This window comes from Salmo salar, chromosome ssa16 (genome assembly GCF_905237065.1).
Source record: "Salmo salar chromosome ssa16, Ssal_v3.1, whole genome shotgun sequence".
NCBI lineage: Eukaryota > Metazoa > Chordata > Actinopteri > Salmoniformes > Salmonidae > Salmo > Salmo salar.
This window is the reverse complement of record NC_059457.1, coordinates 55366365-55388864: the sequence shown is the minus strand read 5'-3', so window position 1 is coordinate 55388864 and position 22500 is coordinate 55366365. Positions and strand designations below refer to the sequence as shown.

The 22500-nt window shown below is 46.0% G+C and overlaps 1 protein-coding gene across 1 annotated transcript in view; it reads right to left on the bottom strand.

Moving 5' to 3' along the window:
* The window catches only part of crocc2 (ciliary rootlet coiled-coil, rootletin family member 2), a 151012-nt gene extending 129095 nt beyond the window's left edge, over positions 1-21917 (bottom strand). The window contains exons 1-5 of the mRNA XM_045697461.1: positions 21745-21917; positions 18360-18443; positions 18125-18240; positions 10331-10475; positions 1482-1588 (exon numbers count right to left, since the gene is read on the bottom strand). Coding sequence (XP_045553417.1) covers positions 1482-1588; positions 10331-10475; positions 18125-18240; positions 18360-18443; positions 21745-21903 — 611 coding nt within the window. The 5' untranslated portion in view covers positions 21904-21917. The remainder of the gene's footprint in view (positions 1-1481; positions 1589-10330; positions 10476-18124; positions 18241-18359; positions 18444-21744) is intronic.
* Between the last annotated feature and the right edge of the window lie 583 nt (positions 21918-22500).

The following is a 22500-nucleotide window of genomic DNA, read 5'->3' as shown; positions in this document are numbered from 1 at the left end:
GACAGACAGGAACATGGTTAACGTGTCAGACAGACAGACAGACAGACAGACAGACAGACAGACAGACAGACAGACAGACAGACAGACAGACAGGAACATGGTTAACGTGTCAGACAGACAGACAGACAGACAGACAGACAGACAGACAGACAGACAGACAGACAGGAACATGGTTAACGTGACAGACAGACAGACAGACAGACAGACAGACAGACAGACAGACAGACAGACAGACAGACAGACAGACAGACAGGAACATGGTTAACGTGTCAGACAGACAGACAGACAGACAGACAGACAGACAGACAGACAGACAGACAGACAGACAGACAGACAGACAGACAGGAACATGGTTAGCGTGTCAGACAGACAGACAGACAGACAGACAGACAGACAGACAGACAGACAGACAGACAGACAGACAGACAGGAACATGGTTAACGTGTCAGACAGACAGACAGACAGACAGACAGACAGACAGACAGACAGACAGACAGACAGACAGACAGACAGACAGACAGACAGACAGGAACATGGTTAACGTGACAGACAGACAGACAGACAGACAGACAGACAGACAGACAGACAGACAGACAGACAGACAGACAGACAGACACATGGTTAGCGTGTCAGACAGACAGACGGACAGGAACATGGTTAACGTGTCAGACAGACAGACAGACAGGAACATGGTTAACGTGTCAGACAGACAGACAGGAACATGGTAACCATTGGGAATCATCCAGGTGTAACACGACATAACTGGTAAGTATTGTTTGCAAGAAAACAGAAAACAGACCCAAAGTCTTTAGTTTTGAAGTTGTGACCCATTGGTTTTTCATTAGGAAAAAGGGTTTGTTGTATCCTATTGAGGACAAGATGGATTCTGCCTGTAACACTTAAGCTCCAAAAGTCTGCAGCTCACTTTGAACTGGGACGGTCTCACGTTTGACTCCGAGCCTCCAACACGAGGTATTTTCGTCCGCAGGCTGAGTAGTTTACGCTTTAGCTAATCACTCAACAATTCACCCCGTTGTTGGTGTTTTGAGTATATACATGACTTAAGCCAAGTGTTCAACTTCAGCTGCGTTTAGCTTTATTTATCCTGATGGATGCCTCAGTCAACAGACCAGGGGCACCCAGAGCTATCCGTACCCCAGTGAGGAAGCACCTAGCTGGTGCTTCCTAGGCAGGGATGGATGGAGTGGTTCATGGGGTTCAGAGAGTGGAGGACTGGACGGTTACTTGTGTGATCCCCCAGGTTCTGGTGGGAGTCTGGATGGCGGTATGGACTGGGGGTGAGGGGAGAGGAGACACAGGGAACCCAGGGTAGCTGGAGGGAAACTGGAGGGGTCTCGAAGGGTTTCTGGTGAATGTTTGGATGGTTCCTGGACGGGGGCTTTGAGGGGGTTCTAAGGGGGGGGGTGTCAAGGGTTCCTGTCAGGTTCCTGGATGGGGTCTGACAAAGTCGCCACACTCACCTGTCAGCAAAGGTCCTGAGCTGGGTGAAGGTGCTCCGTAGGGAGGCTGCCTGGCGCCACAGGGCCCTCACACGGGCCTGCTCACGACCCACCCGGAAGGCACACGTCTGGGGAGGGAGGCAGGAGGGAGACAGGAGGGAGACATGAGGGAGACGGGAGGGAGACAAGTCATGGGAGGGAGACAGGAGGGAGACAGGAGGAAGATGGGAGGGAGATGGGAGGGAGACAGGAGGGAGACAGGAGGGAGACAGGTCATGGGAGGGAGACAGGAGGGAGACGGGAGGGAGACAGGAGGGAGACGGGAGGGAGACAGGTCATGGGAGGGAGACAGGAGGGAGACAGGTGGGAGCAAGGGAGACAGGAGGGAGACGGGAGGGAGACAGGTCATGGGAGGGAGACAGGAGGGAGACAGGAGGGAGACGGGAGGGAGACAGGAGGGAGACGGGAGGGAGACAGGTCATGGGAGGGAGACAGGAGGGAGACAGGTGGGAGACAGGAGGGAGACAGGAGGGAGACGGGAGGGAGACAGGTCATGGGAGGGAGACAGGAGGGAGACAGGAGGGAGACAGGAGGGAGACGGGAGGGAGACGGGAGGGAGACAGGAGGGAGACAGGAGGGAGACGGGAGGGAGACAGGAAGGAGACAGGTCATGTGAGGGAGACAGGAAGGAGACAGGTCATGTGAGGGAGACAGGAGGGAGACGGGAGGGAGACAGGTCATGTGAGGGAGACAGGAGGGAGACGGGAGGGAGACAGGAGGGAGACAGGAGGGAGACGGGAGGGAGACAGGAAGGAGACAGGTCATGGGAGGGAGACAGGAGGGAGACGGGAGGGAGACAGGTCATGTGAGGGAGACAGGAGGGAGACAGGAGGGAGACGGGAGGGAGACAGGAAGGAGACAGGTCATGTGAGGGAGACAGGAAGGAGACAGGTCATGTGAGGGAGACAGGAGGAAGATGGGAGGGAGATGGGAGGGAGACAGGTCATGTGAGGGAGACAGGAGGGAGACAGGTCATGTGAGGGAGACAGGAGGAAGATGGGAGCTGTCTCACCTTGAGACTACTATAGCTATAGATTCATGTTGTCACTCCAATGGTGATTTTCCAGCCATGTCTCTCTCTGTCACACACACACACACACACACACACACACACACACACACACACACACACACACACACACACACACACACACACACACACACACACACACACACACACACACACACACACACACAGTACAGTAACACATAAACTACCTAGCAAACCGGGAACATTCCCAGAACATTAGCTCAGATTCCCATTTAGTTCTAGGGTTTTATCTAACACTAGGATAATTAATTATTTTTATGTCTTGAATGAAATATCTTTGGAATGTTCTCCTAACGTTCACTAAAATATTATGCACAACATCTATAACAGCCACCACAGAACGTTCCCCAAACGTTCTCATTAGGTTCCCAGAGAATATCATAACACAACGTACCAGTAATGTTTTTCCCAGCAAACCAACATTGGTCCTGTTAAAGTTCCCAGAACATTCGTTCGGTTGTGGCAAACGTTCTTATAGAATAAAAAGCTGTTCAGTCGTTACCACAACATTTACAGCATGTACATCAGTAGCTGCTTAAAGCATAATATTGGAAATCTGCATTTGAGGACTGTATCGTAGGACTATTACAAGGAAAAGACTCACAGGACATTTAATACTGAACAACATCCTCACTGATAGAGGTCTAGACTTTCTCTGCCTCAATGACACTTGGCATCAGCCCAACGAGTATATATCTCCCAACCAATGTAGTCCATCTAGTTACACCTACCTGGACCTACCTAGACCTACCTGGACCTACCTAGACCTACCTGGACCTACCTAGACCTACCTGGACCTACCTAGACCTACCTGGACCTACCTAGACCTACCTGGACTGTCAACCAATGTACTCCATCTAGCTACACCTACGTGGACCTACCTGGACCTACCTGGACTGTTCTCACACATCCGGACGGGTTGGCAGATTGGCTGTAATCTGCAGTACTGACTGCACTGTGAAGTGTAGTCCAGTACCAGCTGTCTTATCTTGGCATGGCTTTCAAAAATCACTGGCTCTGCATCAGTACTGGCTGTACTGATTTATCGGCCTCCTAAACACTCGACTCTGACATTCTTGTTAAACTCCTGAGCACCTTCAGCCCTGCTATGCTAGTGTTTGGTGATTTCAACATACACGTCAACTCCACTGACTGCAGTCTCTCTACCGGCCTGGCTGATGTCCTGGACAACTTTGGACTCCAACAGAACGTTGACTTTGCCACCCACAAAAAACAAAAAAATTGCCAAACAATGTCCCTGGTCTGTACCACAGGCGTGGATCTCACCAAATGTGTCAGGGGCTGTCCGACCTTAAACTCATCCCCTTTTACTCTAGCTATTCCTCTAGCTACTCGGCCCAAGACATGCTCCTTTTAATTTAGGAGTCTGAAAACTAGAAATACAGCCCAGCTTACTGAATCCATCTCCAACCTGCCACTTCCAGACACTATCAGGGCTGCAGAGTCTCTGTCCTCCTTTAAAACACAGTTAAAGACTGATCTATTCTGAAAATCTTTAAAAGGACCTTTTGTTAATTCTGTTCTCCTGTCCTCCAGATCTGATGACACCTGGATGTACCTTTGATTGTTGTTTGTATTCTGTGTTTTGCATTTTTTATTATTATTATTTGTATTACATTTTTTTAAATATTCTTCAGCGCCTTGGGTGTGAGAAAAGCGCGTTACAAATTAAATTAATCATAATTTAATTCATAGGACATTTGAACAGCATTTATTCATACAAACACAACCGTACACTTTAAACGTTGACAATCTGCAAAATCTGTGGAGTTTGGAAGCTGCAATGTCTGGTATCCAAAGCCTGGTGTTTCATCCTCTGCAACACCAGGGAAGCTCTCTTATCGCCGTGGCAGTCCGGTCGCCGCGGCAGTACGGTCGCCGCGGCAGTACGGTCAATCAGGAATTCCATGGTTCCTTTTTAACCTTCTCAGACATAACTAACCCCCCTGGGAAATACTGGTAACTGGGTTATTCACCTTCCCTTCACCCATCCTCTTTATATGCTGTGTACTTCAGGGTCCGTATTTACAAGGTAAGTGCTGATCGAGTATCACTTTTGTTTTTCAGATCATGAAAAATAAGACAGAGGGCACCACGTCAAGCGTCTCAAAGTAGGAATGTTAATGGGGGTGTTTTAAAAAAAAAATTGTTCAACAGTTTTTACAGAATGTTACCTTTTCTAAATGCTGCATTTGTGACTCGATTTATAAATCTGGATGAAATAAAGACATCCTCTCAATTTCACCGTGAAAAAAAAACATGGTTATAAAGTACTGTATGTGGGATTGAACCAACAACCTTTGGCTCTGCAGCCAGATCATTAACCCTCTGCTCCACAAAAGGACTGCGGAAGTCTTGTGTTTTTTTTTTTTTTTCAGATGGTCAATCATGACACAATATTAAAAAAATAACAAAATATATTTCTGAGTTATTCAAATGTTCCCATCCTCTTCATGTGCTGTGTACTTGTACCACTGTATTTTGAAGATTTTGCTCTTTGCTGTGTTGCTTTTTGTTGTTGTTGACAATTTTAAGGTACTTCATTGCCACACAGAAATAATTTTATTTTGAGATAAAAATGGCTGTATTGGACTTTAAATCAATAAAGGATTATTGCGTTGAACCTGAATTTATTTTGGTATATGTAAACCCAGCAAAAAAAGAAACGTCTCTTTTTCAGGACCCTGTCTTTCAAAGATAATTCGTAAAAATCCAAATAACTTCACAGATCTTCATTGTAAAGGGTTTATACACTGTTTCCCCATATTTGTTCAATGAACCATAAACAATTAATGAACATGCACCTGTGGAACGGTCGTTAAGACACTAACAGCTTACAGATGGTAGGCAATTAAGGTCATAGTTATGAAGACTTGGGACACTGAAGAGGCCTTTCTACTGACTCTGAAAAACCCCAAAAGAAAGATGCCCAGGGTCCCTGCTCATCTTCGTGAACGTGCCTTAGGCATGCTGCAAGGAGGCATGAGGACTGCAGATGTGGTCAGGGCAATAAATTGCAATGTCCGGAATGTGAGATGCCTAAGACAGCGCTACAGGGAGACAGGACGGACAGCTAATTGTCCTCGCAGTGGCAGACCACGTGTAACAACACCTGCACAGGATCGGTACATCTGCCCATCACACCTGCGGGACAGATACAGGATGGAAAAAACAACTGCCCGAGTTACACCAGGAACGCACAATCCCTCCATCAGTGCTCAGACTGTCCGCAATAGGCTGAGAGAGGCTGAACTGAGGGCTTGTAGGCCTGTTGTAAGGCAGGTCCTCACCAGACATCACCGGCGACAACTTCACCTATGGGCACAAACCCACCGTCGCTGGACCAGACAGGACTGGCAGAAAGTGCTCTTCACTGACGAGTCCCGGTTTTGTCTCACAAGGGGTGATGGTCGGATTTGTGTTTATCGTCTAAGGAATGAGCGTTACACCGAGGCCTATACTCTGGAGCGGGAACGATTTGGAGGTGGAGGGTCCGTCATGGTCTGGGGCGGTGTGTCACAGCATCATCGGACTGAGCTTGTCATTGCAGGCAATCTCAACGCTGTGCGTTACAGGGAAGACATCCTCCTCCCTCATGTGGTACCCTTCCTGCAGGCTCATCCTGACTTGACCCTCCACCATGACAATGCCACCAGCCATACTGCTCGTTCTGTGCGTGATTTCCTGCAAGACAGGAATGTCAGTGTTCTGCCATGGCCAGCGAAGAGCCCGGATCTCAATCCCATTGAGCACGTCTGGGACCTGTTGGATCGGAAGGTGTGGACTAGGGCCATTCCCCTCAGAAATGTCCGTGGAGCGTGCCTTGGTGGAAGAGTGGGGTAACATCTCACAGCAAGAACTGGCAAATCTGGTGCAGTCCATGAGGAGATGCACTGCTGTACTTAATGCAGCAGGTGGCCACACCAGATACTGACTGTTACTTTTGATTTTGACCCCCCCTTTGTTCAGGTACACATTATTACATTTCTGTTAGTCACATGTCTGTGGAACTTGTTCAGTTTATGTCTCAGTTGTTGAATCTTATGTTCATACAAATATTTACACATGTTAAGTTTGCTGAAAATAAACTCAGTTGACAGTGGAGAGGACATTTCTTTTTTTGCTGAGTTTATTATGTATTATAGTGTTTCAGAACGGGTGTTGCTGCATTCATGTGTGTTTTGATTGAAATTGAGAAAAAGTCAAATTGTTTTCTCATTCAGTTTGAATGTTCTGAGTCTGTATTTATGAAGCATATGAACACTCAACAACAACAAATTATTTACAGTCTCTATCCAACTAAAATCACATTTCATAAGACTTTCAACATGTGATAAAGAAAGACAATTCTAAAATATCAAATCCAATTTATTTATAAAGCCCTTCTTACATCAGCTGATATGTCAAAGTGCTGTACAAAAACCCAGCCTAAAACCCCAAACAGCAAGTAATGCAGGTGTAGAAGCACGGTGGCTAGGAAAAACTCCCTAGGAAGGCCAGAACCTAGGAAGAAACCTAGAGAGGAACCAGGCTATGAGGGATGGCTAGGAAAAACTCCCTAGAAAGGCCAAAACCTAGGAAGAAACCTAGAGAGGAACCAGGCTATGAGGGGTGTACACAGCATATGAAGGAACATTGTCAATAACTTGTGTTCAGTGCCCTGATTGGCCCTATTAGACTGATAAACCCTCTCAACACTACAGATATCCCCTGATATCTTATCTAATCTATCTATCTATCTCTCTATCTCGTCTCGATATCTCTGCTAATGCAGAGGGTTGCTGAGCTGAGGAGCGCAGATTCAATCCCACATATTCTTTAAACAATGTTTCTTAATTGTATTTATTTTTTAACGGTGAAATTGAGGTTCAGATATAATCTACTAAAAGAGGGGATGTCTTTATTTCATCCAGATTTTTTAAATCCAGTCAGAAATCCAGAATTTACAAAACATTTTTTTTTTTTAAAGGTTAAAAAACGTAAAAAAGGTTAAAAAGGAACCATGGAATTCCTGATGGACCGTACTGCCACGGCGACCGTACTGCCACGGCGACCGTACTGCCACGGCGACCGTACTGCTGTACTGAAACACCAGGCTTTGGTTACCAAACATTGCAGGTTCCAAACCAGTTTGTCAACACATAAGTGTAAAATATTGTTGTATGTATGATTAAATACTGCTCCAAACGTCCTATGAGTTAAATAATATGCAGATTGTTAACATATATGGTTGTGTCAGTATGATTAAATGCTATTCAAATGTCCTATGAATTAAATTAAAAATGCTCTTTATCTATATTCCCTAGTTGTGATCCTACAGTCCTGAAATATGAATTGCCATTAAATCTGAAGAGAAACATAATGGGTCTGTATTCCATTCTGCTTTAAGGAGATACATATTTGTATGCTGAGAATGTTGTGGTAATATTAGGTCAAACTTAAATATAACATTTTCCAAATGATCTTGAAATGTTCTGAGGCCCTCCAACGACAACATTAATAGAATATTATGTTACATTTAAAATAAATATGCTATGAACATAATAAAAACTGAGTTATTTGGAAATTGTGGGGAACATTGTAATGTAGCCACACCCTAATTAAATATTCTGGGAACCTTTAAAGAACTCAGAAAGGATGTTCTGTCAACATTATTGCAACATCAAAAGCTTATTTTTTTTTTTGCAACCTGATACGAACATTATCTGATTGTTAGCACAACTGGACAGTTTTAGTGTTTTGGAAACCTATCCCTTGTCATATCCCCACAATTTTCTCACAACCTACAGAAACATTCTGTGAACCTTTTAAAGAACAGACGAAACACGTTTTGGGAACGTTCTTGTAACGTCAGCATGAATGGATCGTTTTTTTGTCGCGACCTAACGAATGTTCCGGGAACATTCACAGAACCAATTTTGGTTTGCTGGGTATATTCTTCCCCATGTATCAGATAGCCTAGCAGTTAAGAGCGTCGGGACAGTAACCTTAAAAAGGTCGCTGGTTTGAATCCCCGAGCCGACTAGGTGAAAAATCTGCTGCTGTACCCTTTAGCAAGGCACCTAACCCGGGTCGCTGTCAATAATGTCTGATCCCTGGCCGTGACCTCACTCTCCAAAAGTGTCTCAGGGGATGTTGGGATATGTAATAAAAAAATAAAAACACATTTCCATTTCATACCTCACACTTCTACAGGTTATTACCCACTTGTACATGTAGTGAAACAGGACAAACATAACCACCCCCTGTATGACATTGAACAGACTGTTTGCAGCGTGAGCTCCTAGAGCTGGCCAGAATGTCTTTCTTATTGTTCAGCCTTTGGAATGTTTTCACAGGAAACAACAGCTTGAAAATCATAACAAAGAAACGAACAAAGAAGGAGGATTAATTGACAAAACAGGGTTCTGAATGAAATTCCCACCACATGGGAAAGAAAGTTGCTCAACGTGAGAATCTACAGTGTCTACAGACTACAGAGGCTACAGTCTACAGAGACTATAGAGACTATAGAGACTAGAGAGACTACAGAGTCTACAGAGACTACAGAGACTACAGAGACTACAGAGTCTACAGAGTCTACAGAGACTACAGAGTCTACAGAGACTACAGAGACTACAGACTCTACAGAGACTACAGACTCTACGGAGACTACAGAGACTACAGACTCTACGGAGACTACAGAGACTACAGACTCTACGGAGACTACAGAGACTAGAGTCTATAGAGACTTCGGAGACTACAGAGACTACAGCGCCTATAGAAACTACAGAGACTAGTCTACAGAGACTACAGAGACTACAGAGACTGCAGAGACTACAGAGACTATAGTCTATAGAGACTGCAGAGACTACAGAGACTATAGAGACTACAGAGACTATAGAGACTACAGAGTCTACAGTCTACAGAGACTACAGAGACTACAGACTCTACGGAGACTACAGAGACTAGAGTCTATAGAGACTTCGGAGACTACAGAGACTACAGCGCCTATAGAAACTACAGAGACTAGTCTACAGAGACTACAGAGACTACAGAGACTGCAGAGACTACAGAGACTATAGTCTATAGAGACTGCAGAGACTACAGAGACTATAGAGACTACAGAGACTATAGAGACTACAGAGTCTACAGTCTACAGAGACTACAGAGACTACAGAGACTACAGAGTCTATAGAGACTAAAGAGTCTACAAAGACTATAGAGACTACAGAGTCTACAGAGACTACAGAGACTACATAGTCTACAGAGACTACAGAGACTATAGAGACTATAGAGACTACAGAGACTACAGAGACTATAGAGACTACAGAGACTACAGAGACTACAGAGTCTACAGAGTCTACAGAGACTACAGAGACTACAGAGTCTACAGAGACTACAGAGAGGGATAACAACCGGAATGTCGTTTTTTTTCTGTCCTTCTTCCTGTTTTCCCCAGTCAACCCAAAGGATGTAGTCTGCCCTTCTGACAGCTCATCTCCACTATTCTCCCTGATTATCTAGTGGCTGATAGCAGGGACGTAACTTTGGTTTTAGAGGTGGAGGGGGGGGGACGACATCATTTAATATTTCTTTATTTATCCAGTCGTATAAACATTTCAAACAGCCTCATTTTGTATCACAATTCAATGAGGAAGACTGTGTGGGGGGGGGGACGGAGACAAAAATGCAAGTTACGCCCCTGGCTGATAGGGTCCTCTAGAGTGAATGGGATACAGGGTTCTCCCCTTCTTACCTCCTGTTCTTTGCGTAGCCGAGCATCTTTCTGCTCCAAGTCTTCACTGGCTCTGCGTAGGCTCTCCGTCAGGCTCCGGTTGGCTGAGCTAGCCTGTTCCAGCTGTTCTCTGAGCAAGGCGTTTACCTGACTGAGACCGGCACACCTGGGGTAACACAGGAACACATGACCTCTACGTCTACGTTCAAAAATGAAACCCTATTCCGTAAAAATAGTGCACTACATTTGACCAAGGCCCCTGTACGGTTCCGATCTTAAAACCTGTTAGGGATAGGGGGCAGTATTTACACGGCCGGATAAAAAATGTACCCGATTTAATCTGGTTATTACTACTGCCCAGAAACTAGAATATGCATATAATTATTGGCTTTGGATAGAAAACACCCTAAAGTTTCTAAAACTGTTTGAATGGTGTCTGTGAGTATAACAGAACTCATATGGCAGGCAAAAACCTGAGAAGATTCCTTACAGGAAGTGGCCTGTCTGACAATTTCTTGGGCTTCTTGACTCTCTTTATTGAAAACTGAGGATCTTTGCTGTAACGTGACACTTCCTACGGCTCCCATAGGCTCTCAGAACCCGGGAAAAAGCTGAATGATGTCTTTGCAGCCCCTGGCTGAAAAACATTAGCGCATTTGGATGGTGGTCGATCAGAGTACAATGAGACTGAGGCGCGTGCACGAGGCGACCCCATGTTTTTATTTTCTCTGTCTTTGAACTAAAACAACGACTCCCGGTCGGAATATTATCGCTTTTTTACGAGAAAAATGGCATAAAAATTGATTTTAAACAGCGGTTGACATGCTTCGAAGTACGGTAATGGAATATTTAGAATTTTTTGGTCACGAAACGCGTCGGGCGCGTCACCCTTCTTTACCCTTTCGGATAGTGTCTTGAACGCACAAACAAAACGCCGCTATTAGGATATAACTATGGATTATTTTGAACCAAACCAACATTTGTTATTGAAGTAGAAGTCCTGGGAGTGCATTCTGACAAAGAACAGCAAAGGTAATCAAACTTTTCTAATAGTAAATCGGAGTTTGGTGAGTACCACACTTGGTGGGTGTCAAAATAGCTAGCCTGTGATGGCCGGGCTATCTACTCAGAATATTGCAAAATGTGCTTTCACCGAAAAGCTATTTTAAAATCGGACATAGCGAGTGCATAAAGGAGTTCTGTATCTATAATTCTTAAAATAATTGTTATGTTTTTTGTGAACGTTTATCGTGAGTAATTTAGTAAATTCACCGGAAGTGTTCGGTGGGAATGCTAGTCACATGCTAGTCACATGCTAAAGTAAAAAGCTGGTTTTTGATATAAATATGAACTTGATTGAACAAAACATGCATGTATTGTATAACATAATGTCCTAGGGTTGTCATCTGATGAAGATCATCAAAGGTTAGTGCTGCATTTAGCTGTGGTTTGGGTTTATGTGACATTATATGCTAGCTTGAAAAATGGGTGTCTGATTATTTCTGGCTGGGTACTCTGCTGACATAATCTAATGTTTTGCTTTCGTTGTAAAGCCTTTTTGAAATCGGACAGTGTGGTTAGATTAACGAGAGTCTTGTCTTTAAAATGGTGTAAAATAGTCATATGTTTGAGAAATTGAAGTAATAGCATTTCTAAGGTATTTGAATAACGCGCCACGGGATTTCACTGGCTGTTGAGTAGGATAATTACTGCACTATGTAGGGTGTCAATTGGGACGCAGTACTTGTTAATACATGGCATGAAAAAGATGACCGGCAATCACAAATGCTTGATGTCCGAAAACACGCCCATTATGACTGATGATAATAAAGTTAAGTTCTATTTTATTTGCGAGTTCTGGACCTCTTTTCTATGACATCATATCGCTACTGCTACAGCGGCCAAAGACTTATTTACAGAACTTAGTTAAGAGTTTAACATGTCTTTCTTATTACATGGTAGTGAGAGCCAAGTTGTTGCTGTCACCTGTCAAACAGCCACTAACAACCTCTTTCTCCCTCCTCTTTCTCCCTCCTCTTTCTCCCTCCTCTTTCTCCCTCCCTGATTCCCTCCCTTCTAAAACCCTGTCCCCCCCCCCACCCGTACTCCATCGACAGCCAAGTTGGCAGCATCACTTCTCAACCAACCACTAACAGCTGCAAACCTGACTCCCCTAATCTTCCCACAACTTCTCCTTCTCCTCCTCGTTCTCGTTCCCCTCCCTCCCTCCCTCCCTCCCTCCCAAAACCTTGCTGTCCCCCACCCAAACTCCATCAATCGCGTGGCCACTATATCACTCCTACATTTACAAGCTTATAAACCCTTTTCTGTGATCCACCCTTGCCAGCCACACTTACACAGCAGAACACGTGTGACACTTTAATAAAGTCCATGACAACTCCGGTCCTAATTCCTAGCAGATTGAGCTCTCTCGTAGAGTCATTTACAGAAATGTTTACATCATTCTCACGCTGTGTCGTAGCGAAGCCGGCCAACTATCTATGTTTCCTCCATGTTTTTAAGCTATCTAAGGGGAGTGGAGCGGTTAGCACTGTGCAGCGAGCCAAACCAAGGCGAAGGGCCACGGAGAGGCTTGGCTACTCACTCTACAGTAGGCCTCATGGCGAAGCTCTGCACAGAGGCTTTAAAACTAACTACCATAGCCCTCATGGTGGAGCTCCATGGAGAGGCTTGACTACTCACTGTATAGTAAGCCTCACGGTGGAGCTCCATGGAGAGGCTTGGCTACTCACTGTATAGTAGGCCTCACAGTGGAGCTCCATGGAGAGGCTTGGCTACCCACTGTATAGTAGACCTCACGGTGGAGCTCCATGGAGAGGCTTGACTACTCACTGTATAGTAGGCCTCACGGTGGAGCTCCATGGAGAGGCTTGGCTACTCACTGTATAGTAGGCCTCACGGTGGAGCTCCATGGAGAGGCTTGGCTACCTACTGTATAGTAGGCCTCACGGTGGAGCTCCATGGAGAGGCTTGGCTACCTACTGTATAGTAGGCCTCACGGTGGAGCTCCATGGAGAGGCTTGGCTACCTACTGTATAGTAGGCCTCACGGTGGAGCTCCATGGAGAGGCTTGGCTACCTACTGTATAGTAGGACTCACGGTGGAGCTCCATGGAGAGGCTTGGAAAAGAACTCAAAGTAGGTCTCACGTGAGCAGCTCAGTGTACAGGCTTGGTAACTAACACCACAGTAGGCCTCAAGCAGAGCTTTACAATAAGCCTCACGTTGGAGCTCTATGCAGAGCAGAGGAGGCTGGTGAGAGGAGCTATAGGAGGACGGGCTCATTGTAATGGCTGGAATGGAATACATGGAACGATATCAAACACATCAAACATAATGGAAACCACATGTTTGACTCCATTCCGTCAAATCCATTCCAGTCATTACAATGAGCCCGTCCTCCTATAGCTCTTCCCATCAGCCTCCTCTGGAGCAGAGAATGGTTCACTCTACAAACAGAGGCTTTGGTTACTTACTCTACATTAGGCCTCGCTAGAAAGTTCCACGCAGATGTGCTTCAGAACTTCTACATTAGGCCTCACGGCGGAGCTCCGTGCTGAGGCTGCTATAAAAGCGTTGGGGCCTTGGCAAGCGGGCTGCCAAGCGTCTGTCGTAACAATTTCAATTAGAGCTGGTTGGCTCTATAAATCTTGTTTGTTTAAAGGCTGGTGTCAGGTGCCTGGGGTTGTTGGGCCCGGTCTCCCCGCTCAGTGTGAGACACCGTTAATAAAGTACTCTGAACGACTGAGCCAACAGGACCGAGCTAATTAACTTTGACAAATTGGATGCCGAAAAGCATCTACCGTATCAAGGCCAGGCTACGCTTCACACTCCCTACTAGGCCAGCTTCCCTCCTCTTCTTCCCAGCCTGGGCACGGGGAAAACAGTCAGTCTTCCTCTCTGCTCCCTCTAAACCATTTCTCAGAAACACTTCTGAGCTGCTTTGGTGTTTTTTTAAACGATGAAAAGAAAGAGAGAGAAACGGGAGCAGAGTTCAAAGGGGATTACTGTACTCATTTCCATAAACGTTTTGCTCTGCAGAACCTTCCTCTACTGCTCTGTGGAACCTTCCTCTACTGCTCTGTGGAACCTTCCTCTACTGCTCTGTAGAACCTTCCTCTACTGCTCTGTAGAACCTTCCTCTACTGCTCTGTAGAACCTTCCTCTACTGCTCTGTAGAACCTTCCTCTACTGCTCTGTAGAACCTTCCTCTACTGCTCTGCTCTACCTCCCTCTACTGCTCTACCTCCCTCTACTGCTCTGTAGAACCTCCCTCTACTGCTCTGTAGAACCTCCCTCTACTGCTCTGTAGAACCTCCCTCTACTGCTCTGTAGAACCTCCCTCTACTGCTCTGTAGAACCTCCCTCTACTGCTCTGTAGAACCTACCTCTACTGCTCAGTAGATACTGTGAACCACCAGATCCTCCTCTCCAACCTCTCCGAGTTGGGCATCTCCGGCGCGGCCCACGCTTGGATTGCGTCCTACCTGACAGGTCGCTCCTTCCAGGTGGCGTGGCGAGAATCTGTCTCCGCACCACGTGCTCTCACCACTGGTGTCCCCCAGGGCTCTGTTCTAGGCCCTCTCCTATTCTCTCTATACACCAAGTCACTTGGCTCTGTCATATCCTCACATGGTCTCTCCTATCATTGCTATGCAGACGACACACAATTAATCTTCTCCTTTCCCCCTTCTGATAACCAGGTGGCGAATCGCATCTCTGCATGTCTGGCAGACATATCAGTGTGGATGACGGATCATCACCTCAAGCTGAACCTCGGCAAGACGGAGCTGCTTTTCCTCCCGGGGAAGGACTGCCCGTTCCATGATCTCGCCATCACGGTTGACAACTCCATTGTGTCCTCCTCCCAGAGTGCTAAGAACCTTGGCGTGACCCTGGACAACACCCTGTCGTTCTCCACTAACATCAAGGCGGTGACCCGATCCTGTAGGTTCATGCTCTACAACATTCGCAGAGTACGACCCTGCCTCACACGGGAAGCGGCGCAGGTCCTAATCCAGGCACTTGTCATCTCCCGTCTGGATTACTGCAACTCGCTGTTGGCTGGGCTCCCTGCCTGTGCCATTAAACCCCTACAACTCATCCAGAACGCCGCAGCCCGTCTGGTGTTCAACCTTCCCAAGTTCTCTCACGTCACCCCACTCCTCCGCTCTATCCACTGGCTTCCAGTTGAAGCTCGCATCCGCTACAAGACCATGGTGCTTGCCTACGGAGCCGTGAGGGGAACGGCACCTCCGTACCTTCAGGCTCTGATCAGTCCCTACACCCAAACGAGGGCACTGCGCTCATCCACCGCTGGCCTGCTGGCCCCCCTACCTCTGAGGAAGCACAGTTCCCGCTCAGCCCAGTCAAAACTGTTCGCTGCTCTGGCACCCCTATGGTGGAACAAGCTCCCCTCACGACGCCAGGACAGCGGAGTCAATCACCACCTTCCGGAGACACCTGAAACCCCACCTCTTTAAGGAATACCTAGGATAGGATAAAGTAATCCTTCTACCCCCCCCTTAAAAGATTTAGATGCACTATTGTAAAGTGGTTGTTCCACTGGATATCATAAGGTGAATGCACCAATTTGTAAGTCGCTCTGGATAAGAGCGTCTGCTAAATGACTTAAATGTAAATGTAGAACCTTCCTCTACTGCTCTGTAGAACCTCCCTCTACTGCTTTACCTTCCTCTACTGCTCTGTAGAACCTTCCTCTACTGCTCTGTAGAACCTTCCTCTACTGCTCTGTAGAACCTCCCTCTACTGCTCTGCTCTACCTACCTCTACTGCTCTGTAGAACCTTCCTCTACTGCTCTGCTCTACCTACCTCTACTGCTCTGTAGAACCTTCCTCTACCGCTCTGTAGAACCGCCCTCTACTGCTTTACCTTCCTCTACTGCTCTGTAGAACCTTCCTCTACTGCTCTGTAGAACCTGCCTCTACTGCTCTGTAGAACCTTCCTCTACTGCTCTGTAGAACCTTCCTCTACTGCTCTGTAGAACCTTCCTCTACTGCTCTGCTCTACCTACCTCTACTGCTCTGTAGAACCTTCCTCTACCGCTCTGTAGAACCTCCCTCTACTGCTCTACCTTCCTCTACTGCTCTGTAGAACCTTCCTCTACTGCTCTACCTTCCTCTACTGCTCTGCAGAACCTTTCTCTACTGCTCTGTAGAATCTTCCTCTACTGCTCTGTAGAACCTTCCTCTGCTGCTCTACCTTCCTCTACTGCTCAGTAGAACCATCCTCTACTGCTCTGTAGAACCTTCCTCTACTGCTCTACCTTCCTCTACTGCTCTGTAGAACCTTCCTCTACTGCTCTGTAGAACCTTCCTCTACTGCTCTGTAGAACCTTCCTCTACTACTCTACTTTCCTCTACCGCTCTGTAGAACCTTCCTCTACTGCTCTACCTACCTCTACTGCTCTGTAGAACCATCCTCTACTACTCTGTAGAACCTCCCTCTACTTCTCTGTAGAACCTTCCTCTACCGCTCTGTAAAACCTTCCTCTACCGCTCTGTAGAACCTTCCTCTACCGCTCTGTAGAACCTGCCTCTACTGCTCTGTGGAACCTCCCTCTACTGCTCTGTAGAACCTCCCTCTACTGCTCTGTAGAACCTCCCTCTACTGCTCTGTAGAACCTGCCTCTACTGCTCTGTGGAACCTTCCTCTACTGCTCTGCTCTACCTACCTCTACTGCTCTGTAGTGCCTCCCTCTACTGCTCTGTAGAACCTTCCTCTAATGCTCTGTAGAACCTTCCTCTACTGCTCTGTAGAACTTCCCTCTACTGCTCTGTAGAACCTACCTCTACTGCTCTGTAGAACCTACCTCTACTGCTCTGTAGTGCCTCCCTCTACTGCTCTGTAGAACCTTCCTCTAATGCTCTGTAGAACCTTCCTCTACTGCTCTGTAGAACCTTCCTCTACTGCTCTGTAGAACCTACCTCTACTGCTCTGTAGAACCTTCCTCTACTGCTCTGTAGAACCTTCCTCTACTGCTCTGTAGAACCTCCCTCTAATGCTCTGTAGAACATTATTTTACTGCTCTGTGGAACCTACCTCTACTGCTCTGTAGAACCTGCCTCTCCTGCTCTGTGGAACCTTCCTCTACTGCTTTGCTCTACCTACGTCTACTGCTCTGTAGAACCTCCCTCTAATGCTCTGTAAAACCTTCTTCTACTGCTCTGTGGAACCTCCCTCTACGGCTCTGTAGAACCTTCCTCTACTGCTCTGTGGAACCTACCTCTACTGCTCTGTAGAACCTTCCTCTACTGCTCTGTAGAACCTGCCTCTACTGCTCTGTGGAACCTTCCTCTACTGCTCTGTGGAACCTCCCTCTACTGCTCTGTAGAACCTACCTCTACTGTTCTGTGGAACCTCCCACTACTGCTCTGCAGAACCTACCTCTACTGCTCTGCAGAACCTCCCTCTACTGCTCTGTAGAACCTCCCTCTACTGCTCTGCGGAACCTCCCTCTACTGCTCTGTGGAACCTCCCTCTACTGCTCTGTGGAACCTCCCACTACTGCTCTGCAGAACCTCCCTCTACTGCTCTGCAGAACCTACCTCTACTGCTCTGCAGAACCTCCCTCTACTGCTCTGTGGAACCTCCCTCTACTGCTCTGCGGAACCTCCCTCTACTGCTCTGTGGAACCTCCCTCTACTGCTCTGCAGAACCTCCCTCTACTGCTCTGCAGAACCTCCCTCTACTGCTCTGCAGAACCTCCCTCTACTGCTCTAGAACCTCCCTCTACTGCTCTAGAACCTCCTTCTACTGCTCTGTAGAACCTACCTCTTCTGTTCTTCCTCCAACATGGCCAGTTTGCTCTGGATGGTCCTGCTGTTGTCCTGAAGCTGTGTTTCCGTACGGTGCAGACGGTGGGTTGACGAGTCCAGTTGGGCCTGTAGCTGAACACAACACAGCCATCAGCCCGTTTTGCAGATATTTACTGTACGTATAGTGTAGTGAGTACGGTGGCCCTAAGGGACAAAAGTAGCTTCTAAAATGGAGTTTCCTTCAGACTTACTGAGAGTTGTAGTCTCTCTGACTCTGAGGTCTTCTCCAACAGCTGCTCTTCCAGTTCACCACATCTCTTCTTGTACTGAAGCGTCTGGTACAAGATATACAGTACATTCAGAAAGTATTCAGACCATTGACTTTTCCACATTTTCTTACGTTACAGCCTTATTCTAAAATGGATACAATTGTTTCCCCCCCCCCTCATCAATCTACACACAATACCCCATAATGACAAATCAAAAACAGTTTTTTTTTTAAATGTTTGAAAATGTAAAAAAAATAAAAATAATGAAATATCATATTTACATAAGTATTCAGACCCTTTACTCAGTACTTTGTTGAAGCACCTTTGCCAGCTATTAACCTCTTACATCTAGACGTTCCGCTAGCGAAACACCGCTCCAATATCCAATGATGGGCGTGGCGCGAAATACAAACTCCTCGAAAATCCGAAAACTTCAATTTTTCAAACATATGACTATTTTACACCATTTTAAAGACAAGACTCTCCTTTATCTAACCACACTGTCCGATTTCAAAAAGGCTTTACAACGAAAGCAAAACATTACATTATGTCAGGAGAGTACCCAGCCAGAAATAATCAGACACCCATTTTTCAAGCTAGCATATAATGTCACAAAAAACAAAACAACAGCTAAATGCAGCACTAACCTTTGATGATCTTCATCAGATGACACTCCTAGGACATTATGTTATACAATACATGCATGTTTTGTTCAATCAAGTTCATATTTATATCAAAAACCAGCTTTTTACATTAGCATGTGACGTTCAGAACTAGCATTCCCACCGAACACTTCCGGTGAATTTACTAAATTACTCACGATAAACGTTCACAAAAAACATAACAATTATTTTAAGAATTATAGATACAGAACTCCTTTATGCAATCGCGGTGTCCGATTTTAAAATAGCTTTTCGGTGAAAGCACATTTTGCAATATTCTGAGTAGATAGCCTGGCCATCACAGGCTAGCTATTTTGACACCCACCAAGTTTGGTACTCACCAAACTCAGATTTACTATAAGAAAAATTGGATTACCTTTGCTGTTCTTCGTCAGAATGCACTCCCAGGACTTCTACTTCAACAACAAATGTTGGTTTGGTTCCAAATAATCCATAGTTATATCCAAATAGCGGCGTTTTGTTCGTGCGTTCAAGACACTATCCGAAGGGTAACGAAGGGTGACGCGCGGACGAGTATCGTGACAAAAACATTCTAAATATTCCATTACCGTACTTTGAAGCATGTCAAACGCTGTTTAAAATAAATTTTTATGCGATTTTTCTTGTAAAATAGCGATAATATTCTGACCGGGAGTCGTTGTTTTCGTTCAAAGACTGAAAATGCTAAATGGACTCTTCACGTGCATGCGCACGCCCGTCTCATTGTTCTCAGATCGACCACTATCCAAATGCGCTACTGTTTTTCAGGCAGGGGCTGCAAAGTCATCATTCAACGTTCTGGCGCCTTCTGAGAGCCTATGGGAGCCTTAGAAAGTGTCACGTTACAGCAGAGATCTTCTGTTTTGGATAGAGATGACAAAGAAGGCCAAGAAATGGTCAGACAGGGTACTTCCTGTACAGAATCTTCTCAGGTTTTGGCCTGCCATTTGAGTTCTGTTTTACTCACAGAAACCATTCAAACCGTTTTAGAAACTTTGGAGTGTTTTCTATCCAAAGCTACTAATTATATGCATATTCTAGTTTCTGGGCAGGAGTAATAACCAGATTAAATCGGTACGTTTTTTATCCGGCCGTGAAAATACTGCCCCCTATCCATAACAAGTTAAAGTCTCTAGTCTTCTTGGGTATGATGCTACAAGCTTGGCACACCTGTATTTGGGGAGTTTTTCCCATTCTTCTCTGCAGATCCTCTCAAGCTCTGTCAGGTTGGATGGGGAGCATTGTTGAGCAGCTATTTTCAGGTCTCTCCAGAGATGTTAGATCGGGATCAATTCCAGGCTCTGGCTGGGCCACTCAAGGACATTCAGAGACTTGTCCCGAAGCCCCTCCTGTGTTGTCTTGGCTGTGCGCTTAGGGTCGTTGTCCTGTTGGAAGGTGAATCTTCACCCCAGTCTGAGGTCCTGAGTGCTCTGGAATAGGTTTTCATCAAGGATCTCTCTGTACTTTGCTCCGTTCATCTTTCCCTCGATCCTGACTAGTCTCCCAGTCCCTTTCGCTGAAAAACATCCCCACAGCATGATGCTGCCACCACCATGCTTCACCGTAGGGATGGTGACCGGTTTCCTCCAGATGTGACGCTTGGCATTAAGGCTAAAGAGTTCAATCTTGGTTTCATCAGACCAGAGAATCTTGTTTCTCATTGTCTGAAAGTCTTTAGGTGCCTTTTGGCAAACTCCAAGCGGGCTGTCATGTGCCTTTTACTGGGGAGTGGCTTCCGTCTGGCCACTCTACCATAAAGGCCTGATTGGTTGGTGGAGTGCTGCAGAGATGGCTGTTCTTCTGGAAGGTTCTCCCATCTCCATAGAGGAACTCTGGAGCTCTGTCAGAGTGACCATTGGGTTCTTGGTCACCTCCCTGAGGTGGCCCTTCTCCCCTGATTGCTCAGTTTGGCCGGGCGGCCAGCTCTAGGAGTCTTGGTGATTCCAAACTTCTTCCATTTAAGAATGATGGAGGCCACTGTGTTCTTGGGGACCTTCAATGCTGCAGAAATGTTTTGGTACCCTTCCCCAGATCTGTGCCTCGTCACAATCCTGTCTTGGAGCTCTACAGACAATTCCTTCGAACTCATGGCTTGGTTTTTGCTCTGACATACACTGTCAACTGTGGGACCTTATATAGACAGGTGTGTGCCTTTCCATATCATGTCCAATCAATTGAATTTACCACAGGTGGACTCCAATCAAGTTGTAGAAACATCTCAAGGATGATCAATGGAAACAGGATGCACCTGAGCTCAATTTCAAGTCTCATAGCAAAGGGTCTGAATACTTATGTAAATAAGGTATTTCTGTTTTTTATTTGTAAAAATTCTAAAAACTACAGGTCAACAATACTTCCTGGATCCTACAGGACAAAACAATACTCCCTGGATCCTGCAGGTCAACAATACTCCCTGGATCCTCTGAGACAGAACAATACTCCCTGGATCCTACAGGACAGAACAATACTCCCTGGATCCTGCAGGTCAACAATACTCCCTGGAACAAACATGACAGAACAATACTCCCTGGATCCTGCAGGACAGAACAATACTCCCTGGATCCTACAGGACAGAACAATACTCCCTAGATCAAACACAACAGAACAATACTCCCTGTACAAGTCAAGTCCAGGGCAGGGACAGTAGTAGTCTCACAGTGTCCTCTCTTCAATATCTTGACCCCCCCCCCTCCTCCCTTCAGTACCTTGGTCTGCATTTTCTGCACCAGCTGAGCCTGTCTGTGTTGTCCCTCATGATAGGCCTGTAGTTTGAGCCTGTAGGATCTCTCGCTCTGCAGCCGCAGGTGCTCTGCAGACACACTCTCTTGGTCCGAGTCCCCCGCTGCAGACTGCCGAGCCAGCATCTGTTCAAGCTGTACATACACACACACACCCACACACACACAAAGGGAGGTTAACCTTTGACCCTTATAACAAGCTCTAACACATGACTGGGCATAATCATAATGATGACACACCACTGAAATTAAACCACTGGGTTATATAATGGATTACTGCCATTAAACCACTGGGTTATAAACCACTGGGTTATATAATGGATCACTGCCATTATCTCTGGGTTATATAATGGCTCACTGCCATTAAACCACTGGGTTATAAACCACTGGGTTATATAACGGATCACTGCCATTAAACCACTGGGTTATATAATGGATCACTGCCATTAAACCACTGGGTTATATAATGGATCACTGCCATTAAACCACTGGGTTATATAACATATCACTGCCATTAAACCACTGGGTTATAAACCACTGGGTTATAAACCACTGGGTTATATAATGGATCACTGCCATTAAACCACTGGGTTATATAACGGATCACTGCCATTAAACCACTGGGTTATATAACGAATCACTGCCATTAAACCACTGGGTTATATAACAGATCACTGCCATTAAACCACTGGGTTATAAACCACTGGGTTATAAACCACTGGG